A 14,567-nucleotide genomic window follows, 5' to 3' on the forward strand; every position below is an offset into this window, starting at 1 on the left:
AAGGTATCCAATTTTATGATTCACAATGTTACAACGACTATTTTATTGAAATAAAGGCAAGGAATAAGCCCTAACTCTTTTTGTCCCAGCTCCCTTTTTCAACAATCTTCAGAGGTGTAATATCTTCGGGGGATGCCATTATGTGGTGCTAACCCTTTAAGAAAGCTCATCGGAACAGAAATCCCATGAGAGGAATCTGTTCGGGACCCAACAAGAACAAGAACACGTAGGACCAGTGTGAAGTTATCTTTACTGTCGTGATCTATGCACTTCAGCGGAGGGACAAGCAGTGTGCTGCAGATTCACTTTATTGGTGCGCAAGAGTTCAACAAGTTCACGGTCAAGTACCTTGTTTCTTAGGGCACGGTTTGGGTCACACCTTAGTGCACAGCGTAGCTTACGCAAACGCGGAAAAGAAGATAACACAACCTGCTTTATCATGCTAAGATTTTTTTTTAAATGGAAGCCATGACCTATCAAAACCCTGAATAAGAAGCCTGATTTATAAAATAGTCTAAAGTTTTCATGTGAGTCACAGGGTGGTATATATGTATAAAAATTATTATTATTTTTTCAACTTCACCTGCAGCTTCCCAACAGTATTTTCCGCAAACAAAAACAGAAGGGTGAAATTTGAGACAGCCTGGCATAATTTCACTGGGGATGTTGCCAACATGGCTTTACACAGCAGCTTAGTGTAATGCCGAGCTAGGCTTCTTAGGAACAATGTCACTGCATGGCTGGAACAGACGCAGTCCATAGGGTGGCCGAGTCTCAAGCCATAGAGTCCACCCCCCGCCCCCCCATGCAGATTTTTCACTCCTTATTTAATTAAAAAAGCAAAACAACACAAGAAATTTTTTTTTTTTACTATTATAAATATAAAACAATACTGACTTTTTGCTACTGTGGATTACGAAAGTAAAAACAAAACAACTCCAAAATGAGAAAGAGAATGAGAATACTGGACGAGGAGAGACTAACATTTGCAAACAGTCAGTCAACATGTAAAAATGCACGGGGTGACTGTATCTGTTAAAACGTTAGGTTATGTGTATGAGGGGGTCGCTCTGTATCCCGCGAGGGAAGAGGGGTGCCTGTTTGTACAGCCTGGGGGTTTCGGCGGTTTAGGTCCTGCCCGGTGAGATGGCGGGGCTCCCGCGGGTCAGGAGCCGGGGGGCGTGGCCTGACCACCGCGCAGAGGGACTGACTCAGAGCGGAGAACCGCACCGCCTCTCCTGCTCCAAGGGTTGCCATGGCGCCAGGTTCCGTCACGCGCTCCCCAAACACAAACAAAACAAGGAGCGAGAAGGTGCCGGCGGGGGAAGAGGGAGAGAAGGACAGAGAGAGAATGAGAGAGGGAAAAAAGAATAAGAGAGAAAGAGAAAGGGAGAGAGAGAGAGAGGGAATGAGAGACGGAAAAAGAATAAGAGAGAAAGAGAAATTGAAAGAGCGAGAAAGAGATCCCCTCCTGCAGTCATTTTCAGACCCCCGGCAAATGAACACATGCACCCCCCGACACATTAACACCATGTCTCCCGTTAACCCCATTTAATTCAGTGCTGATGCATTGCAGGGATGATTGCAGATGTAAGGCCTTCACAAAGCCAGCGTGAAGACAGCCCGCTGTGGCGTGGATATCTAGTTCGGGTGGGAATGTGGTGGAGGAACACCCTTCCTAAAGTTTTAACTCCGGATTGGACTGTCAATTTCATTACCCACTCTCACCAGTGGGGCACCTGCCCCACTTCCCTGAGTCACCCCAAAGCCTGCTGTCTGTCCCCGTATGTCCACCACACCAGCCAGCCCCCACCACCCCTGGACCACCACCTTCGGATGCTTCACACACCCTGTCCCAAACTAACTGACTCTGTATTTGTGATCCCCCATCCTGAGCCGGCCAGAGGAGGACAGATGCGAGCCTGAAGTATCCGAGCATATTCCAGTTCATTTTTAATCCCAAGAGGCCTGAAGTCTGAAGAGATCCGATGGAACAAAGAATTCTGAAAGCCCAGAAATCTGCTTTAAGGAATTATCATTCATGACAGAGTTTGGCTGTGCGGAAAAGGTTATTATCTCACGCGTGCTTCACACCAGCAAAATAGGAGTCAAAGATCATAACCTTGACAGTTTGGCACACATTGGACGATCATTGCCTCCCCCCTAGAGCTAACCATTAAACCACCGCGATAAGAATGGCGCTCATTTATCAAGTGCCAGGTTGGGAGAGAGTGCAGTCTGCCAAGAAACTGAAAGAGAAACCGCGGCCCTCCATCACACTGGCCCGTGCCGACGCCGCACAACTGACTGAGGGTGATTTTTCAGGTAGAAAAGAGCCCGTACAGCAGGAACAATGCTCTGTCCAGCCCTCACCATTACTCACAAACACTCGGAAGGCAAGGCTGCTGGGAAATGTAGTCTTTACCCATCTTTCAGAGCCGCCTCTACGCAGCAGCTACGCAACGTTCTCAGCCAGCAGCGGGCCACATGACAACCAGGAACCCGTGGCTGACGGCAGCTCCAGGTTTTCAGCAAACACGCTGACGCTAGAGATTTCTTACCTGACCCACCTCGCCCTCAGGGGCATATGGAACATCCTGTCTGTACAACTCAAGAGTACAGATTCATGCTTTAACCGTCTATGTTAAAAAGTGCCAGCAGGGCATACCAAAAACAACTCTTCTCAGGTGTCACAGAAAATCAGGTGTACAGCAAAAACAGCACAAAATTCAATTCGCTAGATTTGACAAACAAAATATTTTCAGTTTTCAATACTTATAATTCAGTACTTTCAATATACGGGTAGGAGGGCAATTAGTAAAAGGGGCTTACTATAAAACAAGTCTGCATATTCAAACAATTAAGGAAAATGAATAAGGAAATAAAAACACTAATATGCAGAGCAGGTTTTTGGAGCATATCTCCAGTCTGAATTGTACCAACCCAGGTGCTAACCTGCAGCATTATTTGCATTAAATGCAGTAATACTTGTGCTCATTTGTGGTTAATGCAGTAATGTTCATGCTCATTGGTGGTTAATGCAGTAATATTCATGCTCATTGGTGGTTAGTGCAGTAATATCCGTGCTGGTAGCAGAAGCACGATTAGCCCACGCAGTGCATTCTGTTTACTCCAGCAGGCTGTCCTCATGGCTGCCCTGCTGCTGGGTGACAGTGCGTACAGGTAGTGTTTACCCTGCAAACAGCCTGGAGGACCACGCCGCGCCCGCCACAGCCAAACACAGTCCTGCCGTGACACGGCAGCTTCTGGACCCTCAACGACAGCACGAGATGCCGAGCTGGAGAACGGCTCCGCGGGCCCAGCTCCAGCAGCGCCGGCCCGTTTCACCACTCCTCTACGTGGGGAGCTCCGCTCCTCCGGTCAGCCCCCAAACACGGCGGCTGAAACTCCCGCGCGTAAGAATCAGTTACGCGTACCGCCAAGACGAGACGGCGCTTAGAGGCCGGCCTCGGCCGGGGTGCCAATGGCGCAATATATGGTAAATGGTAAATGGACTGCATTTATATAGCGCTTTTATCCAAAGCGCTTTACAATTGATGCCTCTCGTTCGCCAGAGCAGATAGGGGTTAGGGGTTAGGTGTCTTGCTCAAGGACACTTCGACATGCCCAGGGCGGGGTTTGAACCGGCAACCCTCCGACTGCCAGACAATCGGTCTTACCTCCTGAGCTATGTCGCCCCATATATCAATCATTCAGCCAGATAAGCCAAGAGCGAAACCGCAGCGTGCGAGTGAAGCGCGTTCAGTCGACCTCGCAGGAACACGCGGCGTTAATGATCAACCACATTACACCCCATTAACGGGCCTTACCAAGCATAGCCTTCAGTGACAGCGGAAATTATGTCACAGCCGTGTTGGGACAGTTTCGCCCCACTGCACGTGTGCGGAGGGGCAGAGGTGGAGACTGGAATGTGTCACATGACCAGGCGTCGTCCAACCGCTTTCCCCTTGGGGCAAGACTATTTTCCTAACTGACAGAGCTAGGGCCAGTTCAAAGGGCAAGAGGAGAACTAAATCAAGTAGGGGAGGAATGCATACCCAAAAGAACGAGGTACGCACCAACGGACAGTACAGAAGGAAAAGTAAGGCTCAACACTTCTCTCTGACAGTTTAGCCAGGCAAGACTAGAACACAATGTTCTTAACTGAACATTCTAATGCTGATGAAAACAATACCTACTGGTCATTAAAAGCAACAGAGTTCTAGAACACTGACTTAGAATTTAACAGCTTAGCTATTGCCTTGGTTGAAATGGCAAAAAAAGACAAGAAGGAAATCAAGGAAAGGCAAATAGCTGGAATTGCAAAATGAGGCAGCTCAGCCCTGAAGGAGAGAAGGCAATGCTGAACAGACTGCCCCAGATCAGGAGCATAAACATCAGGGTGGACAAAGAGGGCGTGCTGGGGAACGAGCACGCTTGATTTTTTAACATGCAACATTCTTATAATTATTTAATATTTTTTTCCAAGCAATACAAGACGTTTCCCTGGGAAAAGTTGCCCAGTGGATTTTCTTCACCAAGGTCCAGGGCACATTCCACTCGATGACCCGCTGCCTATATCGTCTAAAGGTGAGAAGCAGAGGCTCGGGCAGAAAAGGCCAAGTCGAGCAGCACGTGACATCATACAACCAATAATGAAACACAGCATTTTCACACTGAGGTAAAGCCAGTGACCACAACCACAAAAGCGCAATTGCTACAAAAGCAGGCCCTGGCTAACACCCTGATAATACTCAGCAATCAGTGTGAAGAGTGTGGCTAAGGCTATATCCTATTGGTTTCACTTCCGCTCGGCCCTCATGTCTTTAAAACAATGACAAATGGCCGTTCGCGTGAGCGGTAGTGTATCACAGAGCAAACAGAAAGGGGGAGAAGTGAAGAAACTGATCTGCACAGCAACCCATGTCAGATTTTCAAGACAAAAATAAAGGAAGGATCAGCAGAACTTTGACACAAAGACCTACTTTTTTCCCCACTGGGGGGGGGGGGAACATGCGACTCAGCACTGCCATATCACTGTTTTGATGACTCCTATATTCAGCAAACGCGGTGATAAGTAGTAGCACTGCGGTTGGAAATGCAGGTGGACGAGGCGGAGGGAATATCGGGGCTCCGGTGGGAGAGGGCTACACTGTGCGGATAACGAGACGCGCGTTTGGCAGAGAACCGTTACGCCGGAACAAGAGCGCACTGCAGAGGCTCTATTACAGCTGTCGATCGGAAGGCCTTTGCCTGACAGCAGTAGGAGTGCACCACACTGCTTCTCTCAGCTGTTGGGGTGGGGTGGGGGGTAGGGCTAGGCTCTCCAACGGAAAACAGCTGTGTAACCAACACAGGTCCGGGGTACAAAGTAACCCAACCTGAAGGCTTCTGGCACCTGAAGGTCACCTAGCAGCTAGCCCCACTGCCTCATTTTCCCTTACTCCAAAGTGTGGTTTTTGCATCGCTGTGAGCAGAGTAAAGCAAAACTGCATACTGGGACATTGCAGGTTCACAGAAGCTGAACAGAAAGTTGCACAGAAAAAAATGTTTTTGCTTTATTAATTCTTATATCTGCAAGACAATATGCATAATATCTATCAATATGTATACATCTTCTCACTTAGCAAATGCTCTTATCCAGACTGACTTAAAAATTGCATAACCCGAGGTCATAAGTGATGGCAAGTGCCATAGTAGGTATAAGAAGGAGTTTAAGGATGCAGTGCTGTAAGTAGCACAATGGATTTGAGGGTGCAGTGTTAAAAGTAGCATAAGCATGGCCTTGGTGCATTAGGAGTTCTTCTGAGTCTGAGTTTGTTGACCCAAGATGCAGTTTAAAAAGTTGTGTTTTTAGTCTGTGGCAAAATTTTACTGTACACAACCCTTTGCGCAATAATAATAATAATAATAATAATAGTAATAATAATTGTTATTATAATTAGAATAATAATATTGTTGTTGTTATAATGACAGGGACTCGCTTATCCTGACGACTGCTGTAGGAAGCTTGTTCCTGGTCACCTAGCAACTGACAAAGGACATGAAATGAGAACCAGCATCTTCCCCCTAGCTATGCGAACACATACAGCACACAAACACTCCATGTAAGCACACAGCCCAGCTTCTGTAATGTTGCAGTCATTACAAAAAAATAATTGCTTGAACATGTGAATATGAAGCTCCTTCAGCTATATTACACAAAATAAGAAAGGCATTGCTTATTTTTCAACACATAGCAAACTCTGTAATCTATTTCCACTCAACCACGCATGTCTAACACTGAGTAGAAAGGAATCTAGACGAGCATCTGAAACAGCCCAACTAGGATTAGGGTAATCCAGAACCAAGATCACATTGTGTCGGCTCCCTTATACACCTCCAAACACCTGCCTTTCTCCTACCTTTAAAAGCAGCCGATTTGGAACCCCACTTTGTAATCCACGTCACCAAACGAGCTTTGATATTATGTAAAAATAAATCCCAACTACAAGAAAAACACCCGCCCATGCCTGCGTCCGTATTTGCTGTGGGCATGCAATATTGCTCGCGAAAGTACACAACCAGCGAAGAGAAACCGCGAGCCGCGAGCCTGTTTCCAGGCAGGTGAGCGCGGTTAGCCTCTGTCACGTGGATGTGCTTCCAGTTCACGTAAACAATGAGCATGAATCAGCGCCCTTTACTGCGACGCGGCCGACCGCGCAGGGACTACCGTCGAAAGACTGGCCCGGCCTGCCTGCGAGAGAAACGCAGTTGTCTCGAATTACGGCAGATGGATCTGCCAAAACAAAAATCAGAAACTTGAAGAGTTATTCTCTGAAAACGGTCCTTTCTTAGATTGAAAACAGTAAGAGGCATGTCTTTTTTCTGACATGTTCTGGGATTAGCCATCTGAAATGCCTACTTTAAGTTTACCAGAAGTGCAAAACAGCCGTTTGCTAAAAGGTTTTAGGAGGCTGTCGATCGTTACATGCCGCACCCGTTCTATACCCCACTGCCAGTGTCTAAACTCCGCTTGCACTCAGCTCCTCCTTCACTATTCTGAATAATCTGAAATGCTCAACTGAATTCCGGCTATTAACTCACTGCTAGGGCTAGCACAGGTAACAGCATATTCTGAATAGTTTTCCAGTTTAGGACACAGTGTTGTCAAATGGCTCACACTCATTGAATGGTTCGCCGCACCCACACTATTAATAACTGGGGGAAACCGTGGCTGCTCCCCCCCCCACCCCCACCGTGTGTAACGCATACTAACCGTAGACATAGGGCTGGCTGAGGACAGATCAGTTACCTGGCAGCTTCTTTACTGCTGCACCTGAAAAAGAATGTTTAAAAGGTAAAAAAAAAATGTCCATGATTTAATTAGCTTGTACTGCCACCCTGGCCAATTTGCTGCTTCTACACTGTTCCTCCCTGGGAATTTTGTTAGCCTTCTCCATAGCCACTTTAGCAATCCTAGTCTAAACTCAGTGACACTTTGAAAATGTTGTTTTTACACCACTTATGCTGGCCCTGACCAATCCTGTTAATTAGACAAAATGGTCAATTGTGTACAAATCAACACAAAAGAGCTGCACACTTCTACTATATGAAACTATTGATGTGGCAAGATAAAAACAAGCCAACAATTTATTTCTCTATCGACAGCAATGACCTTACACCAATTCCCATTTACACCAAAGCATTACACCTGCCCAGTGCATATGTACTTAATACTGATATGAAATATCCACCACTGGTAATGCACTGAAGAGCAGAGTATTTCCTGTCAGACATAATTAGCAAATTCGTCAATATGTTGCAGTCATAATCCATTTATGATGTCCCCAACTGGGATACAAGGATTAACACTAATCTTGCTGTTGAAGATTATTTATGACATTGCCAGACAGAAAAGAACAAATCCCGCCAAGCGTTTCTTTGAGTTTTGAAGTACTGTAATAAAATAAATGCATTTTTCTATATTCCAGTAATCAAATATATAAATACTTTGAAATGATTAACCGCTGACCACACTTCTTTCAAGAGATTCTCGTTATAGACATGAAAAAAATGTTGCAATTGGTGTTTTAACTAAAACTTTCACCTAGTAGCTTCGAATACAGTGGTAATGATGTCTGATTTTCAAAAGTTTGCCTATACTTGCCAGAACTGATTTGTAAACCCTGGGCACGCTTAAATCAAATAATATGACGTAAATAAATAACTATACGCAACCCCAGTAAAATTCCACAGGTAGGCTATTACTGTCCTGCACAAGGATGAAAAACCAAGGATGTAGCCTATAAGCTACATGCCATGGTCTCGCTCCGGAAAGGAAGACCAGACTCTTGCTGAAACTTCCCACATAATACCTGTCTCAAAATGACTTTTGGCGCTATACTCACGCGTCGCATGTCCACGAATAGTAACTGTTTCACTGCTAATCTAAAACAAATGATCAAAAATGCGCTTACTACCGTGACAAAACCACGAGTAACAGCTACCTACATACAACTCTGCAATACTTCATACTCATGGAAGCATACCGAGCTATAACAAATTACATGTGGTCACATTTTGTCCTTCATCCGCAGGTACTGGAAATGTTTACACGTATCAATCGACGTCTGCTTTCACAGTAATAGCCGGTTAACAAGTTATTGTTACATTTAATACGTGACGGACGTATGCGAGAGCAATAAAACCAAGTAAGCTGCTGCTGTGGGTTGACTGACCGTACACATACGCCTGATCGTCCTCGTGCCAGCTAAGTGACTGACTTAGCTGGAAGTCACTGCATACAATAAGTGCAAGCGAATTCCCAAACGCTACCCGACTTGAACAACAACTACTAACTACCTTTGACCAAGTCTTGCCACTAGCTATCGAACTGTTATCCAACTTAACCAAAAATGAATGAATAGACTCGGCTAATACACAGAAACAGTCTATAAAATAACGTAGCGCGATATAGTTAGCGGGGGACCATTGCGAAAATGAACAACCCAATAAGTAATATAGTTGAATTGTGAAGTATCCAACAAGCTAGATAGCTGTGACAGAGGTCAGAGTTGTTGTCCTTTCAACACAGTCCCTCGGTAAACAAGCTAGCAACCTTGCTAGCTTTAATTCGATTACTAAATGATCCATGTTAGTCCATTGTTTCTAGACTACAAGTGTTGATTCACTGGTAACTTATAGTTCAGATAGCTACCAGGCTATGTCGCAATGTTAACTGGCGAAAAAAAGAGAAACTTCGATTGATAAAAAGTTCAAATATTTTGCTACAACATAAAATGAACTGCGTAGACTAGTTTTGCAACTAGAACTAGAAGCAACACACCATGCTGATACTGGTTACTTACCGAATATGGTTTATCGTTTGCTAGCTATTCAAATCGCTATGGATAGCTTCGTAGCAGGATTGCTAAAACAAAGCAGAAAATTCAAGGTGTGACAAGTATCCAGCTGCTTGCTAGTCTGCGCTCGCTAGCTACGAGCGACTTCTGTAGAGTGTAAACAGCTAACGTTAAGTAACATTAGCTAGCCAGGAGTGAGTGAGAGGTCGTGTTCTAGCTGGCTAGATATCAAAAACCTGTGGTATACCCCGTCTTTCACGTTTGCTGATTAGCTAAAACCGCAGTCGAGCGTTACCTACCTGTCTGACGACGGCAACCAAATAGTGCTATTTCCAACTTAAATGATCCGAAATGAGAAATCCGTAAACATCCACCAGTTCGTTGATGTTCGTTAATGGAAAATGCTGCCACATTAGCAACAGTGAGAAAATACATACATAGCTAACGACTACACTGCAGATAATCCGAAGACGCACTAGCCGCTAGAAGGTGGCGCTTAGGTTGCCAGCAAACCGTGGTCAAGTTCCGAGACGGACGTAGCTCTTCATGTCAATTAGGTAACAGCTAGCTATTCAAGTAAATGCGAATGGGAAGCATGTCTTACGCTGCAGACGTTCCAGGAATGTAAAGTAGCAGCTTTGTGAAGTCGTCCTGTGTTAGCAAACTCGATGACCCCTGGCTTAGTTTTCAAATCAATAGTCAGATTGACATAGACATAAAGCACACACATCTTGTACCGGGGTAAACACAATGCAAACTAAAATAAGGTATTTGAGAAATAATAAACATAGCAATCAATATTAGTATTTTTTTCCCAGGCAGTTAGCGCCAATTGATGATTTTAGCTTATCCGTTTTTGACATTAGGTGATGCATTTACAGATCAGTTTGTTGAAGTTTAATAAATGCTTTTACAAACAAAAAATCAGCAAGGTGTATGTGCTTTATTTTGTGTTTCATTTCTCAACACCATATTGTCATTTTAATCATTCATACAGTATTGTCCATCCATGGTCGCTATGTTTTGTTACTTCCTTTTTATTATGTCATATTGTCCCAAAGTCACATTGGGTCTCCTCTTGAGCTCGTCAAAAGCCACCCTTACACAGTTCAGCTTTAAAACAAATGACCATTTAAAAATTAAACTGTAAACATAACATTTGAAATATATGTATTCATTTAGTTAATCGTTCGTAAAATATCATAAGAAGAAGAATCACTATCTTATAATCTATTGTGTATGTATTCATATTTAACATATTCACATGTAACTGAACTTATACTGTAGGTGGGTGGGAAAACTGATGAGACCTGCTTCAATATTTAAAAACGGTTTATTCAAAATATGAGTTTGGCAACTTGGGTGCATACTGCCATCTACTGTGCTCCAATGTAGGGAAAATAAAGGCTGTCGTTACTTTCTCTTGACTAAAATGCATACAGATTGCAAACAATTTAACTTTCTTTAATATGTTACTTCAATGTGACAACACCCCTAGGTGTTATATGTCATACGTCAGGATTAATTACTGACAGAAGGTTGAAATTACAATGCTCATAAACGCCAAAAAATTTTGGCAAGCCCAAATAATTTAAAATACATTTCGTAAGAGGCAATCAGTGTGAAATGTCTCATGTTGACAAATATTATGATGTTTAACAGTGCATTAAAGCGCAAATAAAGATGGAATAACAATCCCACGTTAAAGTGAAAAACAAAAACCAGTAATGCGGTGCTGAGTTTTCATCATGACACCCAGCACAGTCGATGGCGCTACGCGCCAAACGGACGGTATATCAGCCCTTATTGAAATCACAGAAGAAGAAACGTCCGTCGCTTTTTATGACGTATATCGACTTTGGTGTGGGACATTCATGAACGGTAAATTACATTTTGTTAAAATGTGAATAGTAGGTACAGTTAGCCATATTGCTGGTATAGTATTACTTGACTTTTAATACCGCTTCTTAAATGGATGCACTTCGCAGTCTGACAGTCTCAAATAGCTCGCCAACTAGCTACCATCTTGAGAGTGACAGTCAGATCAGATAGCTAACGTTATTCGTTGCCAGTTTTGTGTGTTTTAGTAGGCGCGCACACAATATTAACCGCTTTCCTAAAACCCCGTGTGAGTGCATATTAGTTGTTAAATTCGTACTGCATATACAGTAATAATCGCTGCTCATCGTGAGCCAACAAGCGTTAGTTTAGCTGCCAGAATTCCAATATAGTAATGTATTCTAAATTAATTCAAACCATTTAAGTATAGACTGTCTAAAGTTGCATCGTTGAAAGTATAACGCGACATATGTAAATATCGCAAATATCAATTTACTGGGTCGCTGAATTGCCCAGAAAATAATTGTATGTCGATGCAGGTTGACATGGCACAAGTAAGACGCTTTGGGACTGTCCTGACTCAGATGTTAAGATTACCTCAACACTGTACTTTCAGGTAAGTTATCTTTTTAGCGAGAGTGTATTTTTACTTGTTCGATTGGAAGCATACTAGTTTTCAAATCGTAAACTATGATAACTTCTTACTTCAGGTCGTTTAATACAAACCTCACGTTCGCGGCCATTCTGAGAAAGGCATTCTGTCGTACTGTGCAGTCTGAGTATTAAGTTGTATAGTACTGATGGTGCTGATTTGTAAAAGAGTGCTTTCTTGAAACGTGCGCGTCCATCCTCTGCAGCGTATCTGCTTCTGCCGCGGCCATTCAAAAGATGACGAGGGTGCGAGTTGTGGACAACAGCACCCTAGGAACCGCCCTCCATCACCGCCCCCCCAGGGTCATTCACGTCTACACCAAAAACGGGATTGGCAAAGTGGGTGACAGAGTGCTTTTGGCGATCAAAGGACAGAAGAAAAAAGCCCTCATTGTGGGACACAAGATGCCAGGGGATCGAATGACCCCGCGCTTTGACTCCAACAATGTTGTTCTTATTGAGGACAATGGAAACCCAACTGGTACGAGGATCAAGGTGCCCATACCGACCCATTTGCGCAAAATGGAGGGAGAGTATTCTAAACTATTGGCTATTGCACACAGGTTTGTGTAGACAAATTTGGACTCTAGTATGTGTTAAACAATTACTACATATATGGAATATACATTGTTTTATGGGACATGGTAGTTCATTTTCCAATAAAAGTGTCATTTAAGTGAAAATTTGTAGACTGTCACAATTATTTTATAGTTTGCATATAGTCTCCATGACTGTTAAGTAAATACACACTCACAAGTATCTTCGCTGCTGCAGGAGGTCGCCAGTTTCACAGTTGTTTTTAAAGCTAGCAAGCATGACTGAATGTTGGTACAACAAACTACATGGCCTGAATTGAATTATTATTACCCCTGTGATGACCAGAAACATGACCTGTCTACTTGTTATGCACATAACTTTACCCACTCAAGACAAAAACACAAGAGGAGGATAGTAATGATGATAAATATACTGCACTTTATTTTCAGAGATGGTAGCTAGCAGAGATTGGACCCACCAAACCTCTGAAAATCAGCTTTGCATGGGGTGTAGACTTGGTAATGTTTGTGCACATTGTCAATAGTGTGCTCCGTTACATGCTCTTATATGTACTTCACCTAAAAACATAATTGAGCGTTAAATGTGTTTGTGAGGATGTGCAAGCAATAAAACTAATGATAAAAAAGAACGGTTGGCTCAAAACGATATGACTTAGTCCAATTCTGGCCACAAGGGCCGAAACACAAAGAAACAGTTCCATGACAAGGTGCAAATATATTTTGCTAATTTATTAGGTGCATACACATTCTGAAGCAGTACATCTGCTGTCCTTCCTACAGTTCTAGAGTTACACATCCATTAATCTTCAAGAGCCCAGGACTTCAAAATGACAACAATGGTTATTCAAAAATTAAAGACATGCAGACAAAGTGGTTAAGGTGACATTCCTACAGCAGTCATTCTAAGTAATTGGTAGTGAAAACATTCCCAGTTTTAATTCAATAGTATTTCAAATGAACAAAAAGCTATGATGTGTCCTTCAAGTGTAGGGCGAATAGGTCCCTTTAATCAGAAGCAGTCCATCAAGACCTGGGATGGTACTCGCTTCAATGTACATATTTTCTGACGTCTGTACCTGATATATATGTAAGTAAAGACAAACAGACGTATAGACAGGACAATGCTGGATTGTCCACTGTAGTTTCACAGATTGTGCGTCATTTGGTGCTTTGTGAAGGAATCCACATTCAAACCAAGGGGAACTTCATTCACAGTGTACTGTAGATTACTGAATCTCTGGACAGCTGTCTGTTATACAAATCCAACACTTGCATGTGGTGCAGACTGACACAGGTTTCTTATGATTCAGTATTAAATTGTGACAGATAGACATATGCTCACAAATATATTTATTATTTTTATTATTCAAAACGTAGTGTAACATAGTTGAAATAAAGCATGTGAAGTTATCAGTATCAGTACTTCTACATATAAATGTCAGTTTGACTAATATTAGTAATGATAATACTGCCCCTTTTGGTGGTTTTACCCACATTCTTTCTTAGGAGACTTTGGTTAGTCCATTTAGTTTTTTTTCAGCTAGTTATTATAGTGGTACCATCCCTTTTATTGAATGAAACACAATTGAACACAAACTGAATTAAGTATTTAGAAAACAGTCATTTCCTATTGGACATTTATGTGGTGAAAAGTTGTTTACAGGTTGGTGAAACAACCGTCTAAGCATTCAGGTGAAAACCCGGCTACATTTGGTTAAAAAAAATTTTTTTTTACCGACAATGATGTAGCCAGGTTATATCCAGGTTATATCTCAGCTATATTGGGGTTAACCTAGTCCGTTTGTCAAAATATCTCTCAACCTATATTTCCACCCCTCTAGACATCTACATTATGGGTTTTGTTCATTGGGTTCCTTCAAAGGAAAGTTGCATTGTGGTCATGGACTGATATAAGTACCACTCAACCTACTTTCTCCCCACAACTGACAAGTTTATTAAAATGGGAAAAGATTACAAAAAATATTAATACAGTAACTAGAATTTTTACTCTGAAATTTTGTACTAGGCATACCATTTATTTGTGTTGCTAATCATTAAACTGTGTTTAAAGACGTACTTTGAGAGGTTTTTGAAATGTATTTGTTACAAAAAGAAAAACCTACAGAAAACAATACGTGGAGTTGCGGATTGTCACATCTTCATATAAAACAAGTGC

At 42.7% G+C, this 14,567-nt stretch overlaps 2 protein-coding genes across 3 annotated transcripts in view; one reads left to right on the top strand and one right to left on the bottom strand.

Annotated features, from left to right (window-relative positions):
* The window catches only part of tmem63ba (transmembrane protein 63Ba), a 46,079-nt gene extending 38,992 nt beyond the window's left edge, over positions 1–7,087 (bottom strand). Inside the window, exon 1 of the mRNA XM_064318137.1 lies at positions 6,405–7,087. Coding sequence (XP_064174207.1) covers positions 6,405–6,666 — 262 coding nt within the window. The 5' untranslated portion in view covers positions 6,667–7,087. The remainder of the gene's footprint in view (positions 1–6,404) is intronic.
* A 4,002-nt stretch (positions 7,088–11,089) lies between these two features.
* On the top strand, positions 11,090–12,517 carry mrpl14 (mitochondrial ribosomal protein L14). 2 transcript variants are annotated; one of them, XM_064317413.1, is made up of 3 exons: positions 11,090–11,225; positions 11,723–11,799; positions 12,041–12,517. In XM_064317413.1, the coding sequence occupies exons 2-3, from the start codon at positions 11,729–11,731 to the stop codon at positions 12,405–12,407; spliced, it is 438 nt and encodes a 145-aa protein (XP_064173483.1). In that variant the 5' UTR covers positions 11,090–11,225; positions 11,723–11,728; the 3' UTR covers positions 12,408–12,517. The 2 variants fall into 2 exon arrangements, with proteins under 2 accessions (XP_064173483.1, XP_064173484.1); XM_064317414.1 differs by lacking the exon at positions 11,090–11,225 and adding an exon at positions 11,265–11,472.
* Positions 12,518–14,567: the final 2,050 nt, after the last annotated feature.

The sequence above is a fragment of the Anguilla rostrata genome, chromosome 18 (genome assembly GCF_018555375.3).
Source record: "Anguilla rostrata isolate EN2019 chromosome 18, ASM1855537v3, whole genome shotgun sequence".
NCBI lineage: Eukaryota > Metazoa > Chordata > Actinopteri > Anguilliformes > Anguillidae > Anguilla > Anguilla rostrata.

Coding starts and splice junctions, on each gene's coding strand:
- mrpl14 (XM_064317413.1), top strand. CDS start 11,729: ATGGCACAAGTAAGACGCTTTGGGACTGTCCTGACTCAGATGTTAAGA. Junction 11,800..12,040: donor CCTCAACACTGTACTTTCAG/GTAAGTTATCTT, acceptor CATCCTCTGCAG/CGTATCTGCTTCTGCCGCGG.